The sequence below is a fragment of the Catharus ustulatus genome, chromosome 11, assembly GCF_009819885.2.
Source record: "Catharus ustulatus isolate bCatUst1 chromosome 11, bCatUst1.pri.v2, whole genome shotgun sequence".
Lineage (NCBI taxonomy): Eukaryota > Metazoa > Chordata > Aves > Passeriformes > Turdidae > Catharus > Catharus ustulatus.
The window spans coordinates 3,240,957-3,262,174 of NC_046231.1; the positions used below are offsets into that span (position 1 = coordinate 3,240,957).

General features: G+C 40.3%; 1 protein-coding gene across 1 annotated transcript; it reads left to right on the forward strand.

The window, feature by feature from the left end:
* Positions 1 to 919: 919 nt before the first annotated feature.
* On the forward strand, positions 920 to 20,224 carry TERB1 (telomere repeat binding bouquet formation protein 1). The gene is made up of 21 exons (XM_042779637.1): positions 920 to 982; positions 2,327 to 2,384; positions 3,311 to 3,421; positions 3,608 to 3,736; positions 4,181 to 4,312; positions 4,719 to 4,779; positions 4,875 to 4,990; positions 5,120 to 5,242; positions 5,713 to 5,865; positions 7,613 to 7,744; positions 9,111 to 9,236; positions 10,195 to 10,352; positions 11,078 to 11,433; positions 12,992 to 13,053; positions 14,018 to 14,110; positions 15,480 to 15,629; positions 16,045 to 16,125; positions 17,079 to 17,192; positions 17,571 to 17,683; positions 18,215 to 18,424; positions 19,979 to 20,224. The coding sequence occupies exons 1-21, from the start codon at positions 920 to 922 to the stop codon at positions 20,006 to 20,008; spliced, it is 2,571 nt and encodes an 856-aa protein (XP_042635571.1). The 3' UTR covers positions 20,009 to 20,224.
* Positions 20,225 to 21,218: the final 994 nt, after the last annotated feature.

A 21,218-nucleotide genomic window follows, 5' to 3' on the forward strand; every position in this document is an offset into this window, starting at 1 on the left:
GCTCCTGAGGGGCTGGGCCGTGCTCAGGCCTCAGCTCCCCGGGGCCGCACCTGCCCCTCAGCCCGGTCATCCCGTCCCTCAGCCCGGCGATCCCATCTCCCAGCCCGGTCATCCCGTCCCTCAGCCCGGTATTCCTGTCCCTCAGCCCGGCGATCCCCGTCCCTCAGCCCGGTATTCTGTCCCTCAGCCCGGCGATCCCCGTCCCTCAGCCCGGTGATCCCGTCCCTCAGCCCGGTGTTCCCGTCCCTCAGCCCGGTATTCCTGTCCCTCAGCCCAGCAGGCAGCGCCTCGGGGCCTGCCCGGAGCCACCCGCGCCGCCCCATCACAGGTACCTGAGCCGTGCCCCATTTTCTCGCTCGGGTGTCCCCAGCCCTCCCACAGAAGAATGCAGCTGCTGTTCCATCTCTAGACTGTTGCTCTCTAGACTGTTGCCTTCCTCCCACTCCCCGCCCCCCCCCCCCCCCCCCCCCCCCCTTTTTTCATTTAAAATTTTTGATATGTTCTTTCCTTTTGATATTTGGGCTGATCTGGGGTGCTTGCTAAGACTTCAAAGTGGAGCTCTGAGAACGAGCTGTGCATCACACACGGCTGATCTGAGGGAGGAGGGAGGAGGGAGCTGAAATGGGCCAAGACACCCCCAAGTCCTCACGGCCTCAGCTGCTGCTGTGGGCTTTGGTTTCCGCAGGACGCCACCAATCTGCTCTTCTGGGCTTTGGTCCCTGCGTTGCAAAGGATAATCCTGCCGAGGCTGCCTGGTTTACTGACCGTGCCAGCCATGTTCTCTAGTGCTGCTGAACACACACACTGACAGATCTGCACTTCACCAGGAGTGGCTTTTGAGGTTTGAAGGGATGTTGCTGGGTTATTTTCCATAGCTGATGGAGAGGAGGTAATCTGTTTTATATGCAACATTTGCCAGATGCTTGTTGAAGCAAATCTAGTTGTTTGTCTTTCCACCTTGCCTTGTGATGCAACAACAGAGGTGAGCTATTTGCATCTAATGAGTGTAGGCTGACTTATAAGTACTATTTTGTGTACCTTCTGTAGGTTGCAAAAGTAAAAGATCCAGGTGAGGTTAAGATGTATCCTTATATACATACAGTTTTAAACCCCTTGTGCTCCTATATTGTATAATTGTATAAACATGTATTAAATTAAACTCTACTGAAATGCAATTAGCTCCAGAGTGAAGTAATTTTTACAGCCTTCCTTTTGTCTGGGTGGTTTTTGTTGTTTCTTAGGCTGGCAGAGTGGTAGCAGTAGGACAAAAAGAGATGAGGAAGGCTCACAAGCTTTTGCCTGTTGTGGCAGGGTTGGATTTGCAGGAAAATGAAATGCATGTCTGTTATCACTTCTGAAAGGCTAAAGGGAGATGAACTCCAAATTCTCCCTCTCTAATGGAAGCAGCAAAGGAATGAGGGCAACCAGTAACTCTAAACAGGGCTGGCTGTCTTCATTAAGGTGACAATGATACTGCTTGGAACATTTGCTCCACTTTGAGAATGAAAACTAATCCATTATTAAGCTGGATTCACCACTGATTGAAAGTTTCTACTTGGAGCTAAGTCATTTTTTGAGAAAATGTAATAGGCTACTGTGATGCTTGCGTCAAACTTTTGTGTTTGGGACTTGGGGCATGTGTGAGGGACCATCTTTCTGCCTCCAAACCCGAATGTCACTCTGCTGTTCCACTCTCAGAGGCTGCCGCGTTGGGTTTGTGAAGAATCAGTGCTGTGGGATTTTGTGGGTTACATGGTTCATGTAATGTGACCATGTCTTTGGTGAATTTAAATAAATTCTTAGTTTAAGGAAGCTGTCTCTGTGCTCATTGCCTTTGGTTTGATCAGCACTACAAGAAAAATGCTGATGGTTTAGTGGCTCCTTGAGCTGCATCAGGCTGAGTGGTTTATAGTGTTCATCCCCTAAGTAACAGCACTTGGTCTTATGGCAGTTGTTGGCTGATGGCGAAGTTGGCCACTCTAAGGAAAATTGGATCAGCTTTGTTGTGATCAGTGACACAGAACAGGGGATATTCTTGACTGACAGTGCCCCTCAGTGGTAACATGGAAATTACCTGATTTCTGCAGAATGCCCACTTTCAAAAGACCTGGCAGTTACAAATGCAGGGTTAGTATAAAATACTGTATTTCCCAAGGAAAACTTTGCCATGCAAGAATGCATTAAACTCTGTGTGTGTGAAGTGACAGAGTAAAAGCAGAAAACTGGAAAAAGTGCATTTTAGAAAAATGATGTCATTTATACTACAAATATTATAAACACTGCTCATCTGAACAGAACTGAAAACACTTTTTGCTTGCTGTTGTAGAACAAGAACAGAGATAAAACAAAAATGAACACTCAAAAGGTGCAGAAATATCAGTGTGGTAAGATATCTAATATAATTTGTCATTATAATCTGCATCAATTTTACAAAGTTTTAGTAGACTGTGATAGGCTTGTCATGGAGTGGTGAGCAGTTGGGGAAATGTGCTTTTCCTTGTTGCCAAATTTTGGATAGTGTACTGGATATGCAAAGGGTAAATGCTATGACAAACCTACATGTAGTAAAGCATACCATCACAAAGTCCCCCTTTTTTTTTAATTTGCTAATATTTATCTACATTTTTATTGTATTTTAACTTCTTTAAGAACCCCTAAATTTTGTAAGGGTTCGCAATATACAATACCTTCTGTCATGGTTAGAAATAATTATCAAATATGTCTTTTAGTTATACCACAAAGACTAAGAAACAGATTTTCCAAGTCTGTTTACCCAGCTAGGGTTGTGTGTAGGTGTCCAGAGAATATTTTGTACCGTGGTCTCTTACCTCCTGATTGAGGGCTCTGCTGCTGTGGTGCATGATTTATGTCTCCTGTAATTCAGTACCACAGAGCAGCCTTGTGCTCTTGGCTATTTCCTTAATATTCCATAGATTTTCAACTGTATTTGCACTCTGAATGTTTTAATGGTTGTGTATTATTTACGCTTAATGCACTTTGCAATTGTGAATTTTAGCAGCTTACATCACACTTACTAACGCTTACTAGTAATTAGAGGCCAGAAATATTAAAAGGAGGCTGTTACTCTACAAGGGAAATAATGCTCAAATAACAAACTATGGGTAGAAATATTTCTAGGTTTGTTTTTTGTAGGAGAATAGAAGCGATGTAGCTCCATTTTGGCTCACTTCTCCCCCTTTTTAAAAACACATGTACATACTACCTTTTGGACAGGTTTATTCTAATCCTGACTAGATTAATATATAGAAAATATAACATTTTAAATGAAGTTTTTTGTGTTTGCTCCTAGATATGAAAACAGATCTGAACTTACTACTTGAATGCCTTAAATATCAGATGGACTGCCCTCTGTCTCAGAAAGAGGCTTTGATCACTATCTATTCCATTTGCCAACAGAACAGTAAGAATTGCTTTCCCTTAGAAACAATGCACTCATTTATGTTCACCATGTGTGGTAAGAAGCTGGTGGGCACTGTAAAAATGTTATCTGAAGGCTATAAGGTTTGAGATGTTGGAAAATCTTAGAAGCTTTTCATTTTGCAGAGAAACAAGAGCAAGACTTTCTGTCTTTTTTTTTCTCTTGTAGGTGAAGCAAGCGAATACTTTCGAGAAATTGGTGGTTTGATGTTTATAAATGACCTTGCCAAGTCGAGTGTTCATTGCATCGTAAAGGAAGCAGCTTTGTTTACATTGGGGATTATTATAGAGAGTAATGGTAATAAAATAATATTTCTTGTGTTTCTGAGTGCATTATGGCCCCCTGTCACTACTCGTGCTTTGTCTCCATTTTCTTCTGGTCTCACAAAATGAGACTACAGGATTGTCATTTGGAGCAAGAGGCAATGAAGTTGCCCCAGTTGCCCTGTGCAACCCCAGATTTGATCAGTTCCTTGTTGATTTGTGCACACAGGGTGTCTTTAAATTACCAGACACCTATACTGCCCCTCTCCCACAGCAGCAAGTGTTAAATGACTCCTGGATGTTCCAAAGCTTGCCAGGGTCCTGGCTGGTGTAGAACTCACTGCAGAGCAAGCCCTCAGTCACTTCATAGTCCTGCCTTCATTCAACTCCCCACATACTGACCACAACTGAGATTTAATAAGTTAGGATTATGAGTATCTTACTTCAGGACTTAATGGTTTTCACTTTCCATTTTCAGTGTATTGTCAACAGACTTTGTGTACCTCTGCATTGTTTGAAGACCTCATTTTATTTTTAATTAAAAAGGATTCTGGTGTGAACTTGAAAAGAATGTCTGTTTATGTCATCTTAGTACTGGTTTCAAATAATAGTAAGTTGGGGTTTTTTCTGTGTTACACGTTTTTTCTATTTGCCAATCTGCAGACAAAATTTGGAACATACAATGAGTAATGTTTTGGTGAAGTTAATTTGTAAATATGAATGTTTGCATGTAACTGAACCTGAATTGTCTAAGTTGTTCAGTAGGATTTCCTTAAACAGCAGAGCATGTTTTAGTTCTAAAAACACAGTTTGCAAATGCAAATAGTTTCTGAGAGTGTATAGAAAAAAAGAGACATAGAAAGGTTATTTACCAATATATTGATATGATTTTGTATTTACTTCTGGGGAGGATATATGCTTAGGAAAGGGAATGTATGTATGTAAATGAAACTTGATGTTAAGATTTTGTCTGGAATTGCATTTGTCTTTGGAGTCTTGTGTGTGTTCTCTTTTAGAAAATGGGCAAACCTATGTCAGAGATACAGGCTGCATCAGCCTGCTGCTGCAGTTATTCAGGTAAACAGGGTTGCAATTCAAACAGACAAATAATAGACTGGTTAGCAGCTGTGTTTCCTTGACTATTTGGGACTTGTTCGTGTTGTCCTTAACAGAACAACTCTCTCCACCTCTGAGAAGAATCTGTCAGATGAAAACACTGATCCCTGCTATCAGCTCTGGTCCTCAGTGTGCAGCACTCTCTGTGCCTGTGTCAACAACCCCCAGAATGGTACGTGTTGCTCTGAAAATTGTGAAAGAACTTTAAAGATATTTTTCCTATTGGTAACACCTTGGTTTCCTCTTTACTGTTCAGCTGAAATTTGTTTTGATTTGGGGTAATTTGTTTTTATTTTTCCAGAAGATAATCAAAATATTTGCTGTTCAGTTTTTCCCTATGCCAAAGAGTGTCTCGAGAGTTGCACAGAGCCTGGGATAGTTCGTCCCATTTGTTCATTTCTTGGTCTCACAGTTGCAAATAACCGTAAGTGCACCTCCAGCTTTTACACAATTTTGCATTTGATAAAAGGAAATTTAATTGGAGAGTTAAATGGTTCTTTGTTTTTTGTCAATCTATACAAAGTCATTTGCTGTTCTTCCAACCTTTACTCTGGCAACTGTATTCCACCATCTTTACTTACACTACACTGTGCTCAAGCCCACAAATAGCCACAATCTGGTTACAGTTCATAAGGTCAGTAAAACTATTTGGGAGCTGTTTTGATTAAAAGCATTTCTAAATAAAAGTCATTATTGACTTCTCAGGTTTTCCTGCAACTATTTTATATGCAGTTACTACATTTCTTGAGATTAATGTATGTCCAGCTTCTGTTGTACAAGAAATGTAATGACTAACACATGCGCAGAAAAACTGTGATGAACTTACTTGGGGAAATGCTAGAACAGCTTGAAAACTCTGTTGCTTAAATCACATTTTTTCTTTTTTTCACTAAGCATATGTGCAGAAATACTTTGTTTCTATTGGAGGATTGGACACATTAGCCAAAGTTCTCCTTGAGCTTATGCATGATTCCTGTTTGAGTCTCTCCAGCATGAAACTTGCAGTGGTAGTAACAAAGACTCTGGATGCCTGCATTGCTAATAACTGTGAGTGAAAAGACATTTTTTATCCATGGTAACTTTAAAATGCAATTTTTCAAGTCTTGTGCTGATGGAAAAGTTGTATAAATGGATGCTTAAAGGCAGTTAAGTTATATACATCCCAGAGCATGTTGCAGTGTTTTTTAAAATTCAAAGGTGTGAGGAGTGATTTAGTTCATCTGAGGTGGATTACTGTCCCACTGTTGCTAAAATTAATACAGTGATATTTAAACCTTCCTGAAAATTAAAAATAAGATGCTACAGTTCTGGGTAAGTAAGCTGAGCTCTGGGCCTGGGTTTGGCCAGTCAGTTTGGATCCTGGAATTAAGCCTATGCCTGAATAATAAATTATGTAGCTTTAGAAAGTTTTAGCAATTCAGAGGTGGAGCTGAAGAAATGCAGTGTTTCTGCACAGCACACCTCTGCTCTGTTTGCCGGCTGGGTATTGGTCTTGTGTATTCCATCAGAAGGTTTGGAGATGAGCCTGTGCTGTGGCCATGGCTGGTCTGTCTCACACTTCTGCCATAAGAGCTTCAAAGGGAAGTTCACAGAAGTGCAAAAGCATACCTGCACTAGTTCTAAGTGTAGTTTCAGATCACTTGGTGTGTGCCAGGGCTAGGCCTCAGCACGGATAGACTGTGATGTTCCCAGTGCCAGGAAGGGCTTGCCCCTGCTCTTTTGATGGCAGATTCTCTGTGTGTCAAAGCTTATTCACCTCTCTCTGGCTCTGTGCTGGAGCTGATGAAGGATGTGGAGAAACTCAGCAGGGATTTCCAACAGTTGCACAGTGCGAAGCCCTTATTCCTCACTGTCATAATTCAGTGTTTTGGTTTAAATGGTTTCTCCTGCGGTTCCCTCATGGTCTGTTCCATGATTTAAGCCTTCCCCCTCCCCTGTTCCCCCTGGCCGCCCCTGACTGGCTGTATCCCAGAGTTCCCCCGCCCCTTGACGAGGCTTGAAAAAAACCCGGCTTCCCATGCTTCGCTCTCTTTTTCCCCTGGAACTCATTCGGGGATAAAACCTGGGATTATCCTGGCAAGAGGAGCCTTCTGGTCTTTCGCTTTGCCCATGCTAAATCCCCCCATCTCTTGTTGCTTTAGTTCCTCACACAGGACGCCACTTGCTGCTTTGTGTGCCCGAGCCCCCAGAGAGACACAGGCACACGTGATTCTTTCAACAAAAAGCCCTTTCTTGTTCTAAACAACTCTTTTTAGAACCTCCTAAATATATCTCTCTAAGCTCCTGTGATTGGTCTAAAGTCTGGCTGTCCAGACTCTTTTGACCAATTTTGGCTTCTTGCAGCCAGGCAGGCACCATCGTACCAGCCCCCTGACTTTTCTACAATTTTCCCCTGGCGGGTTGTGTCCCACCAGTGTGCTTTTCCATATTTGGCCCAGTACAAGCCAGCTTGTACTGCCCTAATCTCTGACCCGGAGCTAGCCGAGGCAGGTTGGAGAGTGGGGAGAAGATTGTAGCAGTCGGCATCAAACCTGAAGGGCCTCCCAGAAGGGTGAGACCCCACACATCGGCTGGATTACAAACCTTTTGGACTGCTCAGCTACCCTGGCAGCACGGAGCTGCTTTTTGTGCAGCTCCTGCTGAGAGGGACGAACCTGCAGCTTGCCTGAAGCCCAAGGCAGGTTGGTCTTTGAGAGGTCTGTAGAGTTGCCTCAAAACCCAACATTTTATCCTTGGATAATTCCTGTACACTCATTATCTATTTTATTTTCTTTCCAATTATTTTAACGAACAGCTGCCATGGGTGTTGTCTTGGCAAAGTACCACACTGTGTCAGAGCTGCTGAAGCTGCTGTCCAATGAGACACTGAGCACAGGAGAAAAAATCAGTATAATTCTGACAATTGGACACTGTACTGAAGTTTGTGGTAAGATTTGCTTTTTCTTTTTCCTGTCTGTCATCTTTGCCTAAATTCTCATTCACTGACTCCTCCAGTGGTGTCACTTTATCTGGACTGGAACACCAGGGAGAGTTCGATTAAATCTAATTGCAATATTCTGAAAAAAAGTTTTCTCTAATGTTCCATCTTTAAATTGTAAAGTTTGTTAGCAGGAAGTGTCCTTAGCAGCTTTAAAAAAGTAGACTAATATGCAAGAATTCAGATCTGGGTTTAGGGATCATGGGGAATAATTAACCCTGACCTGAAAGCTACTACAATCCAGACATAGCAAATGAGCTGTCTTGAGCTCTCTTTTCATGGTCCTTGGCACATACAGCTTCTGTCCACTGCTTACAAGGCCAGCAATATTGTAGAAGCCATGTAAGCGCATTGGTTTTCAAGACACATAAGCAGTAGGTAGCCCTGAAATGTTTTTGTCATGTTCCTCAGGGCTTGCCCAAGCATATCTACTTACATTCAGCACTTCAGTTGGTATTTTGTGGTAGTGCAAGCAAATAGAAAGTTCATTTGTACTACTTGTTTTTCTCATGAATGCTTAGATAAGCAAGAAAAAGGGCTTATGTTCAAAAATTCTGGTTGGTTTTCATCCTCTGAGTGCCAATAAAATGTTTAATAATTAGCTCAATAGGTCATAAATTTATTTGAACAGACATTTTTTCATGAAGAATTATTGAATTATTGAAACAAGACTTAATGGAAAATGTCTTTTGAATAGAAAAATTATTAAACCGACAGAAAAAAGGTTTCTCTTAAAATGTCAACACTTTCAAAATAAAAATGCTCCGTTTTTAAATTCCATTTTTTAATGGAATTTAAAAAAATTATTTTTAGCAATTTTTCGGTTATGTGAATACATATGCAACTGAGATCACTATAAAAATTTCGTTAATTACGTAATAAATGAGGAGAAACAGATTGGCTAGGTCAGGATTAAACTAGTAATTTCTTTTTGCTAATTATAAACCTTGAGATTTTGATATTTCTGCATCTCAGGCCTCACAGAAATCTACTCCAGGAGCAGGTAATGGAAGAAAATAAATACAGGAGTCATTATTTGAATGTTTTAGGCCACAATTAAATGAGCTTGGAACTCCATCCTACAATTTGTGTCAGTCATCCTTCAGTTTTTCTACAGAAATCTGAGTTCTGGTCAAATAATCCTGTGTGATGTGAAGCTCTCCTGCTGTGACTGCAGCAGGCTTGGGTTTGTAATGAAAATCTTTCTCTACAGAAACTTACAGAAAGTTGCTAGTATTGGCTCCTAAAATTACTGTAAGGTTAAGGTCTGTGGGGCGGAAACCAACCTATGTTCCTTTACCATGTCCTGTTCTAGAAGAAAACCAGTGTGAGCTGCTTCAGAACAATGGTCTGCCACTTATGATTCAGGTATTGACAGAATCTCAGGACGAGGAGCTCATCAAAGCGGCTACTTTTGTGCTGCAGAACTGCAAACAAATGAGTAAGTTTGCTGGTATTGCTTTAAAAATGGCAGTGATTATTTCCATCTCTGTGTTCTGCTGATTCCCCAAGTGATTTTAACTGTCTCAGCTTTGTGTGTACTCCAAGAGATGTTTGTTTTCTGCACAGAAAGTTGCTTATTTGTTATTAAGAACTGACTTAGGCAGAAAAAAGAGAAGTAAAATTCCCAACAGTGTTGCAATAATTTATTTGTGAGACCTCTCCATGTAGGGCCAGTTCTTAAAATTTTCCCATCTATAAATTCTGTGGAAAATAGGAATGTTGCCATTTAACACCCAGTGGATACTCTGTTCCTGGGGATGTACCACTAGAGAGAGAATAAACCAGGAGATTATCAACCCTGAAATCACTGTGACTAGGTTAATTTCTAATATTAAGAAATCTTGATTTTTTTTCCTGAAGTAGGATGTATTTTTAGGTCCCCTATTTAAGTTTTTTATTAATTGTCTGTACAATACCACCCATGAAATAGAGAGACCTTGTCCTCTAATCTCTAAAGCTGGAGGGTGTGCAATTTCTAATTAGGAAAAAACCAAACCTGTATCTACATTTTTGTGCTGTAAGCACAGCTGAGAAGTTTGTGTAAGATGAAGGGGTGTGGGGATTTGTAGTGTCCATTGATATGAAATTGTTTTTTAAAAAAGCAGAAACTCATCCTGGTAAAGAACCCAGAGTTAAGTCAATGAAAAAGTCTTTTTTTTTCACAGCATCATTGCACAAACTGTTTATAGTAACTGTAATTGCAAGCTCACCTCTTGTGACTGCAGCTTATATTTCAAGTGTGTTAATATTTATGTATAAATTTAAGTTTTATAAAAATTGTTATTTTGCGTTAAATTATTGGGGCTGTTCCTCAGCATACTAAAATATAATAAATACTTTTTAAAATGGTAATTGATACAATTTTAAATATTAATATTGTTTTATATTTTATAAAGCTGAACAGTTGTCTCTGAAATTATATGATAACTCACTAAATGTGGACAGTGCAGAAGAATTGGATGTGCAAGTCAGAAAAAGTTGTCTACAAGACTACTGGAAGAAAGCAGAAGAAATTTTACACAAAATCAACTCACTTGAAAAAGAGCATGATGAGGTTGGCCTATTTACCAAAATAGGATAAAACTAATCACATCTTTCTAGAGTTTAAGGAGAAAGCAAAAGTAAATCCTTAAGATAATTTCAACATGAGCAAAAAACCCCAGGAAAACCTGGGATTTGTGTGAAACTACAACCTGCAACTTTTCTCATTATTGTAAATCTGACCAAGTTACAGGTGTGCAGAGAATGGAGGCATCTGTATTGTATGAAGTATTTGAGTTTATTGTAAATCCAGATTTTCTATGAGATAAAGTTGAATTTTTTTTTTAATTGCTGGACATTCAAACCTATAATTTTAATATTTGCATGCACGAAGTGCTCAGGGATGTATGGCTGTGGTGGGATAGATCATAAAGGAGAATGTGAACACAAGCTGAGATAAAGTTGTTTCGTATTTCCTTGTGCTTTAAAGCTGTTAAGTATCTCTGGGTTTGGAACAGAAAATTTATGAGATATTTAGATGGCTCTTAAGTTCTAGCAGTGCCTTGCATTAGTAGCAAATTCCTTGCTTCAGCCTGAAATTAGCACTTAGGAGGTACCCCCTCAACACCTTCAGTGGCATTGCTGTCTTGTTGCCTCTCAGCTCAGTCAGGGGGTTTTCTGAAGCTTCTCTGGAATTTGCTTAACCCTCAGTTAGACTATCTAGTTAATCCTGTTACTGGATTTATTTAACATTTTTATAGAGCTCACATAGTCACTAACCAGTATTTTGCAATACAGGAAAGAGTGCAAGGAGAAATATTTGTAGACAAATCTTCAGTAGCCAATTCTGGAGCATTAAAATCCCATGAAGTGGACCCTGCTCATTCAAAGAAGTACACAGAAAGAACACAGAAAGATGTCTGTTGTCCACAGTTGACCTCAAAGTTGAATAATCAAGTTCTTGCTCCATCTGTAACTTCTGCTCCACAAAAAAATGAAACAGAGAACACTATGGATGCAGCTTCTGCCAGACAAACTGAGCAGAGGAACATTCCATGTTCAGTCACTGAGCTGCAAACAGACAGTGTACCTCAAAGTCACAATATAAATAGAAAAACTGCTTGTGGAAAAAATCAGTCTGGTCTCCAAGCAGGGTAAGAATCTTACACCTAAGCAGAAATACTAACTTACTTTTCTTTAGTCATTCCAAATTGGCAGGCTTTTAAGTTATCTGTTACTAACGATGGGGTTTTTTTCTAGTGGAAAGATGTAGCCCTTCAGTGGCCCAGCAGAGATTGTTTTTTGGTCACAGATCAAAGATCAGTTCATTGCAGTAACAAAGATGCTGATCTCTGAGTGCTGGTGTTGTACAGAGAGCTTCTTGCACAGCATGTTCAAGTGCCTTCAGCATAGTGCTGAAAATCATCTGTGGCTTTTGCCTCAGAGTTCTCACTGAAGTAACAGATCAAGATTTAACCCATTGGTTTGGACAAAACGACAATGGTTTCTGTAATGTGCACTTACTAGGGAAACAACAGCTAGAGAACTGCTTGGAAAAATTCTGAAACTTGGAGTGTCTGCAAAGTAGGGGGAAAAGTTTCTGTGCTACTGCTGTTCTCCCCTCGTGTTCCAGTGCTGCCCCACATGGGAAGAGAAAGGGACAGCCCTGTTTGGTCATTCCCTGTTCTCTTGCTCGTTGCTCTCACACAAATGCTAATTTTCCTTTTTGCTCCTTAGTTTATCTTATTTTGGGCTTTTTATTGATAAAGCCAAAATAATTTATAGCTTACTTGCAATGATAAATACAGATTCCATTCTCTTGAGATTATACCTGGAATATCCCTCAAGACAGTCAATGGAAAAGTCTACATTTGGGGGGGAGGTGGTTTATGTATTGGGCTTTCTGAGTGCCACATTTTTATTGTGCTTTTTTAATGTGTCTGGCTGCACCTTGCTTTGTGCAGTTTTCTGGTATTGTATTGTTACTTTGCAACTACCACAGAAATCACCAAGAGCATAGATATTTTCCATGGTACATTCAGGTATATTTTACTTTGCTACTGGTTAGCATAATTTCACAGCTTCTTTAGCTGTGGTTCTGGGCTCTGATGCACAAAACTGTTGAAATATCAATAAAAACCCCTCTCTTTTTGAATATGTGTTCGTGTGAACACAGGAGCTACTGGAAGGTAACCATGGATCAGGCTCCTTGCTCCTGAAGCTTTCAGAGGGAGTCAGGGGCACAAAAATGCTCAATTAGGGTATCATAGCAGTGTGTTGGTTGCATATAAGTTAATTAGTGTAAGAAAAGAAGAAAACCAATTACCTTTTAGAGCATTTGCTGCAAATGGTGAAGGCTACAGTAATCTGAAGACTTTGTGAGCTTTGTGTGCACGTGGTAATCTTTATGTGAGTCTGAATTGCAAATTACTCTGGAAACCAGTGACAGCTCTGCACTCCCTGCTGAACGGACTTGGAAGGAATGCCAATCACAGATCTCTGCAAAACAGGTTTTAACATGCACTGATTACATGCTGGGTGCCATAAGTCCAGTAACTCTGGATAATTACAATATTTTTTTAGTTTTCTCTTTTGTACATTCACTATGGTTTTTTGCTGTGCCCTTGGGATGTGTGTATTCATTTGCAGGTAAATGTACATTGTTTTTATTGTTTTATTTGGTTTAATTTGTTCACATTTTGATCTTCCCAGTGAACAGTTATGTAAAAAACCAGCAGAGACTGTTAGAAATATGAAACAGACGTGCACATCAGGTACAAATAGCTACACATATTCCTTTCTGAGCTGATTTTGTTCTTGATGAGATTTTAATTAGTTTTGTGTAGATTTATCACTAGTTTTTGTCACTTTTTAAGTATCATTAGATGAGAGAGGTGCCTTATGTGTAATATCCTTTAACTGCTTTGCATAGTGTTGGAATTTTATATTGTACATAATTTTACCAGAACATTGATCCTACTTTTCCTCTGGTACATATTTAAGCTTTCTTTTTTTGGATTTTATTTTAACTGTACAAATGAATGTACCAGAGATTAAGTTTAGTGTTTAATCTATACTGACCAGTGAAAGCCACTAATAGAAAATGCACATTTGGTGCTGTGCCTGTAAGGCTGGGATAGAACCTGCCTATGAGAGTGAATTTTGCCTGCTGCTGTTCCTACATGTGAACATGTGTTTAAGAGAAAAGCTTTTCAGATTTGCATTAATCCTGGTGGGATACATTTATTTCAGAACTGGGATCTGTTCAATCAAATCTTTATTCATTGTTTAGTTTCCTGTTAATTTACAAAATTGCTAAGTATTCATTAGATAGAATTTGCCAGAATGGGAGCTTTAGAGGAGATCAGCTGATCTACAGGTTACATCTGTTTAAACTGGGATTATTTCTTATTCTAATACATTATATTTGTCAGCATCTGATTCCAAACAGAAATAAAGTGTGTAAGGCTTTGTTAAGCAATATGAGTTTGCAGGGTTAATTTGCTATGTTCAAGTTGAAGTAATGTCCTTTGGGAGAGTGATGAAAAAATTATTCTGGAATTACAGAAATGTGAATGCGAGGCATTTAACTTAAGAAATTTCATTTAGATTTTCTGCTGTTATGTTAATTAAACTTTAATAATCTACAAATAGAAAATGCAGTTGGATGTAGTTATGCTGATGCATGATTACCATAGCAAAAAGAAGTCTTAGTGACTTTTTTCCTCCCTCATTTAGATCAACATTTATTCTGCTCAGAGAAAACTGAGAGAGTCAAAAGTACTTCAGCTACATCTTCATCCCATAAAATGGCAGATTTAAGGTGTTTAGGTAAATATTATCTTAGATCTTTCTTTCCAGAGTACATAAAGGAGCCTTAAAGAATCAGCAGTGCAGTAAGTGGATTGACTTGACAGAAATCATAACACATCTGTTCTATCACCTTTAGTAGTAACAAAACCTGAGCTGCTCCTTTCCCTTTCCCTTTCCCTTTCCCTTTCCCTTTCCCTTTCCCTTTCCCTTTCCCTTTCCCTTTCCCTTTCCCTTTCCCTTTCCCTTTCCCTCTACTGCTAAAAGAAAAGATAAATATTGAAATAAAGCTGACAAATGGCAGTTTTATTCCATGTAATAATGTGTTTGCTGATAAAACAGAACACACGGTAACTTAAAATGTGACTTCCCCTAATTAGAAGAATACTTGAGCAGGTGTTTTCCTCCTTTCTCTGCTTGCAGAGAGGGAGGAAGAACATGTAGCCCTTCTCATTTCCTTCATTTAGTCTCCTGCTAAGCCTCCTCAGTGTTCTGCAGTCCTTCTCGCCTCCCTGCTGTGAAGTGCAGGAAGGCAGTTTTATGGTAATCCACACCTACAGCTCTCCGTTACCCCAGGCTCTATTTCTCCAGCCTGCTCCATTAGTAGGTCATGACAACGCTGCTGGTATTCTGGACTTGTGAGTGGATTTTGTAATCAAGCCAGCATTTCATTATTTCAAACCCCCCAACAAAACAAAAACCCACAGAAAACAAAGAACCTCAAAGCAGCCCATAACCCACCTTTGGACATTATTTTTATCTGGGTTGTCAAACTAAATTCAAGCTGAGCTTTAGCACTGCATTATCTTAAGGTAGAAGGTTACAGATACAGACTTGTGCCCTTCCTGTAACTCCTGACACAAGTTCTCCTTCAGCTGATGTAACTTAACCATGAGAGCATCCAAGGAGATACCTAAACGATAAATTACCCTAGGAATGTCCTCAAAAATGAACAGCAAGGCTTCCTGTGAGGGAATTCATGCCTAAACTAGACTTACCATTGATTCAGATTAATACAGGTAACTGTTACAACACACATAAACAAAAATATAGTACAAAATATATATTTATAGTGTCCTGGATAAATGTGCAAATGGAAATGAGGCCTGTGTCTTCCCATCCCACCAATAGTTGTAGTTCTGTAGACGATCCATACCTTGCTCAGTACTTCTGGGGTGGAAGTGCAGTATAACTTAGTCCCATAAAATATTGAAAAGAATTTTTTTTAAGAGAGTAAATACAAAGTGTTTCAAGAAGGTGCATAAAAACAACATGAATTTGGAAAACCTGAGGTCAAATTGATCCTAGTGAGCGAAATGAAACACTGAACTTTGTGGTGGCTTCTTTAGAAACTGTGACTGCTATTTCTGCAATACCCTGTTTTTCCCAGGTTGCACAGCAGGACTGTCCTTGAACAGTAAAACCTTCACCAAGATGTTGCAGAGTTCCCTGCACAGGTGTGAGCAGCACAGAGTCATTCTGGAGGCAGAAGAAAGATACCGAGGGGAACTCCGCAGGATGGCTGCTGGAACTCACCAAAGTATGGAGTTTATTTTCAGTACTTGGAACCATTGCTTGTAATTGCATTTAAAATTCTGAACCTTTTTTATTTCCTTCTGATTGTCTTGCTGTTTTAAACTCACTCATGGAATTTGATGTATGATTTGTACTAAGTGAGATCAGAACTGGCCACTTCTGTTTTGAAGGATCTGCTGTGGTTCTTGCCATGGTGACAGATGCTCATTATAGGCTTTGATGAGACTCTCACGTTTGCTAGAAATAGTCAAGTCCTAAGAGAAAGAAATATATTAAGTTGAAAATGTGTGAGTAGATGTATGACACCACACCAAAGTGTAAATCCTTTATTTTTCTGGTTGAAAGGAGGAGTTCTGACAATGAAGCAGTTATTACTTTGTACTAGATATTTGTACTAGTGTTCATCTTATATTTTCCAGACATGATGTTGGCCCCAGTGAAGAAAGACAGGCTGCATAAAGAAATACCAACTTTTAGGAGCAAGAAGGGTAGTTTCCAAAGTAAGGGCTTGCTTTGACAACTGGTGTGAAAAGCTCCTACTGTCTATTAATTCTTCTACAGAACTTTACCATGGGAGACTGGATAGGAAATTCTTTTCTTTTTTATCCTCTAGATTCTGAGAATAATCTCTATATGATTAAGACCAGAAAATGCATCCTCTGTAATCATGAAATTGTGTAATGGACATTATTTCCCTGCAAAGTTATCTGGCACTTCCTGTTTTGAATCCTGTCAGGGTTACTTCTATGGCATTTGCTATTTCTCAGTTTTGTGGCATGGTTTTCTAAAATGGAAAGGTTTAGTCAGGCTCAGAGCAGAGCTCAGCTGCCTGAACCTGCATTCAGCACCACTCCTTATGCAGTTCCAGTCATGTTATTCCATTAGATCCATTCCTGTTCCATCTGGGAGCTCTGCTGAGGACTTGGACTTGTAATAAACAACTACAAGGGGACTCCTTTAGGATGAATTCTTCTTTGAAATGAGAATTGAAATTTGAATTTTCAAATTCCCACCAGAAATTAATTTGAAATTAATTTTTAGTACTCTTATTTTCAAAAGCCTTGTTTACATGGTTATTTTATTTAAAAGTTAGGAGGTTGATTTTTAAATTTGTTTATATTTTTCTCCTTCAGATTCAGAAATTTATTAATTTGTCTTGTGAAAGCCACAAAGGTATTTTAAAATGTAAAAAAACCCAACCAAAGCAACTGTATTTCATCTTGAAAACTCATTACAGCAGTATATAATCTTTACCAAGTACACATTTCCTATAAGATGAAGTAAACTGAATTTTCCAGTCTTTCTTCCAAGACCAGATTAGTGGTATGGCTCAAAAGATGGTTCTCTCCTAAATTTTAATTCCAGAAATGTAACCTCTGTTTTGTGATTTGGGCTTTTTCTAACAAAGATGTGTAATGTTTTATTGTTCGTGGTTTTATTGTTTGTTTTTAAGGCATTCTTTTGACTCCAAATAGAAGAGACAAATCTAATACTTCAAAGAGAGATGAACATAGTAGAAATATTAGGTGGACTAGCAACTATAACTTGACACCTGCATATGAAAAGTGTGAGTATTACCAAAAGAATTCTCCGATATGCACAAATGAAAGATCAGTGTTTGCATGTAGATTAGAACATTGAGAGAAGCACCTGTCCTTGCTATTTGAGATAAATAGCTAGGAATTTAAATAAACTGTTACATTTTCTCTCACAGAAATCCACTTGAACATGAATAATACTATTATTTGCTTCTAGTTCATCAATAGTCCTTATCTCTTAATGTAGATAATGAGAAAAAGATATAAGGAGAGTGAGATATTACTGACAAAGGTACACTTGCATATTCAGACTGATTCGAATAAATGGTCCTTTACAGTTTTATATTCAGTTTTTTTCTGTAGATTTTAGTTAGTTTAAAGTGGCCTCTTTGTTCACAATTTTGTAGCTTTACGAAAAACCCAAGATGCTAACCTGAAGAGACAGAGAGTCAAAGAGATGTGCAGCCAGAAATGTCAGAACTTACAAGAAAATTGCACACATTCACTTGACAAAGATGAGGTTAGTTATACAAAGCCTAATCATTCACTGACATGTTTATAAAAGGCCAAATAAAAGCACTAGGAATTGTGTAGTTTCTGGTTTAGTCACCTGTAACAGGAGCCCAGTAGCAAAATGAACCTTATTAAAAAAATATTCCTGTGTCATTTCTACTCCAGTCACACTGATTTAGCCCTGAACTGAGTTTAGCATTTTTCAGCAGACATCTTTTCAGAATGATGGATTTGGAGGTCTGATTTTTCCTGTATTGATGAAGATTTGCACGATATGGAAGTAACAGAAACCTAAAGGAATAAACCTGCTAAAAGAATAAACTATGTAGGCACACCAGAAATGAAGATCACAGAAAAATACTGTACATCAGTGAGTGGTGACAGTGAAGAAACTTTGAAGAAGCATTGTTCCCTTGCCAGTGTGACCATTTGTTTAGAACTACTAAATGTTGAATTGCCAGTTATTATGTTATTTCCACATGCAAAGTAGTATGTACATTTACATAATTCTTAATGACACCAAAATAATTATTTGTAGGGCAATGAAATGTGTTCCCTGGCCATGAGCATGACACCTTTGAAAAAGAGAAGAGCCCGAAAAGATTTCACAACTGAAGAAATCAACTGCCTTTTGAAAGGAGTACAAAAAATGGGCAACCACTGGAATTTGATTTTGTGGTCTTACCCTTTCCAGAAAGGACGGACAAGTGTTGATCTTTCCAAGAAGTACTACAGGTTACAGGTGCAGGTACAGTAATTTCACGAATACAAGCCACACGAAGTATAAGCTGCACTTCCGGTGCGTCGACAACGTTGATGTCATTGTCAATAAATAAGCCACCCGAATATTAGCTGCACTTTCGTTCGTAGCGAGCATCTGTGTGCAACTTTCACAAATTTGCCAATTAGAAACAGAATCACAGCATAGCGGGTTTACTGGCTCGGGGCGGGGCCAGGCAGGCTCAGCCCACTCATGGTTGCCGACAGGGCCGGGTGGTCCAGCTTGGTGCTACGGCTCGGCTGGGCCGGCCGGGCGGTGCTGCCGCTGCCGCCGCCAGGCTCACTTGCCCCCCGCTCCCGTCTGCACCGCCGTCGCCACGTTTGCTCGCCCTGGCTGGCACTGCAGGCCCCTGCGCTGTCGGGCTCCCCCACGCTGCTGGCCCCAGTTCTGCTGGGCTCCCCCACGCTGCTGGCCCCAGTTCTGCTGGGCTCCCCCACGCTGCTGGCCCCGGTTCTGCCGGGCTCCCCCACGCTGCTGGCCCCGGTTCTGCCGGGCTTCCCCGAGCTGCTGGCCCCGGTTCTGCTGGGCTCCCCTGCACTGCCCGCCCCGGTTCTGCTGGGCTCCCCTGCACTGCCAGCCCCGGTTCTGCTGGGCTCCCCTGCACTGCCAGCCCCGGTTCTGCTGGGCTCCCCTGCACTGCTAGCCCCGGTTCTGCTGGGCTCCCCTGCACTGCTAGCCCCGGTTCTGCTGGGCTCCCCTGCACTGCCAGCCCCGGTTCTGCTGGGCTTCCCCGCGCTGCTGGCTCGGGCTCTGCTGCCCGCCCCCCGCACCGCTGACCCTGCCTCTGCCAGGCTTTCCCACCTCAGCCAGGGCTGGCCGGCCTCCAGCTTGGCTTGGGGCTGCCGCGGGCTCTCACTTCCGTGTTTGCAGCTTTTAGAATATTGTTAATATAAGCCGCCCCGGAGTACTAGCCGCACTTCCGGGTTTCCACCAAAATTGTGGTGAAAATGGTGCGGCTTGTATTCGTGAAATTACTGTACTCACCACTGAATTTTCTACTGATACCAAAAGCTGTGAGCTCAGTTTTCATCGTTAGCCCCTGAGCTGACTTGCAGAAATAAAGACAGGCTTTCAGAGTGGGCAGCCATGTGAGTGTGGCTTGTGTCAGTGAAGTGCCCATGAGAATGGTCTCTGGTGTAATTCCATCAGGGCTGCTGGTTGGAGAGAGAGAGCTAAAGTAGAGAAAGACTAGAGAGCCTTAGAACCTGCCAATGCCACCTGAGAGGGTACAAAGAGAATGGGAATGTCATTAAGGACTCTGAATTAATCCCTGTGTTTATCAGGGAGTTGGTCTCCTCTCTGCTCAGCCTCTGCTGTGATGCTGGTCTGTGAGAGCCTCTGCAGCAGTTTCCCATTGGTTAATCCATGCATCCCTCACACAGGGAGCATTGCTCCTGTGCTTTGGAGACCATGGGAGCAATTAAGTGTCAAGCCTTTGTCTACTGAAAGCTGGTCTGTAATTGTGCAGTGGTTTGGGGCAACATTTATCTTGATATTTTCTCTTTTATCTCCATTTTATAGATGAAAAAAGCCCACAAAGGACATCAATAACATCATCTGAGAGTGCTTTGGATTTCATTGCAGAATGTTCAAGAACAGCCTTTGTAACTGAGGTATTGCCAGAACAACTTGAGCCCTTGGAGCATTTATGTTGGCTTGGACTCTTGTTTTTCAGTGACAACTGACAGGACTGTTATGCATTGTAAATTTAATTTACCAAAACCTGGCAATGTCTTTAAGTCATGCTATCATAGGCAACAAAATCTCTATCAGTAAAATAACATTAATTTGGAACTTAATTTAACCTTCTTGAGAATTTGATTTATGCAACTTTTAAGTTAACTTTTTGTAGCTTGATCTGTACCATTTGTAAGAAAAGAATATATTGCTGAAATGAGTACTTTGTCTGTAACTGCTGTTAATGTTGTTGTGTCTGAATCTGTTTCCTCTTAATAAGTGAAATGATTAAAGCAGGTGGAATATTTTGTCGTGCATTGAATATGTTGCGTGTGCAGAAAAATATCTCTGACAGAAAACACTGAATGTGTGGTCAAACACTGTTGCACAGAGAAGGCAAATCTTTCACTGTTACAGAAATTCTGTACTCACTGTTGAACTGAGTAAGTACTGACAGAATTTGGCTTCTGTTTATAGTTGGACAGTTTTCTGGTGTATTTTTCAGGTAAGTGAGCAGAACCACAATTTCTGCTAATCACACATTTTTATAGGAAGCTTTACTGAAAGCCTTGGTAATTGATTTTTCAGTGACAGTATTTCAGTTGTATTTTTTATAAAGGAATGATGGATGAATCAATAGTTAATTTATTATGGAAAAGGTTTAGTTATTCTATTACCACTAGGTTTTTACTATGATGTGGACTAAATGCTTGAAAACAGGCAAGGTAACCAAAACTGAGAGACTTGCAATAAAAATTATGCCAGTGATGCAATAAATACACCTTCCAATATTTTCCGCAGTTGCAATTTGTGGGGTTTTATTATTAAAATATTGAAGCTTCTATAAAAGATGTCTCTGAGTGGAGCTGCTGCCAATAGCAGGGTTGAGTATCAGTGGAACTATTGGCAGAGTGGAAGCCACAAGGGCTCCTGAGGTGGAGTGTCTCCAAGGAGGACACTGGGGTCCCTTACACACTCCAGGTGCTTTTCCAGGGACTGCAGGCAAATCCAGACAAGCTGTTACTTCATCCTTTACTGAATGTGTGTTAGCATCCACATTATCAAGGCCTAAAATATGTATCAA

Coding starts and splice junctions, on each gene's coding strand:
- TERB1 (XM_042779637.1), top strand. CDS start 920: ATGCTTGTTGAAGCAAATCTAGTTGTTTGTCTTTCCACCTTGCCTTGT. Junction 4,313..4,718: donor AGTACTGGTTTCAAATAATA/GTAAGTTGGGGT, acceptor GTTCTCTTTTAG/AAAATGGGCAAACCTATGTC. Junction 13,054..14,017: donor GAAACAGACGTGCACATCAG/GTACAAATAGCT, acceptor TCCCTCATTTAG/ATCAACATTTATTCTGCTCA.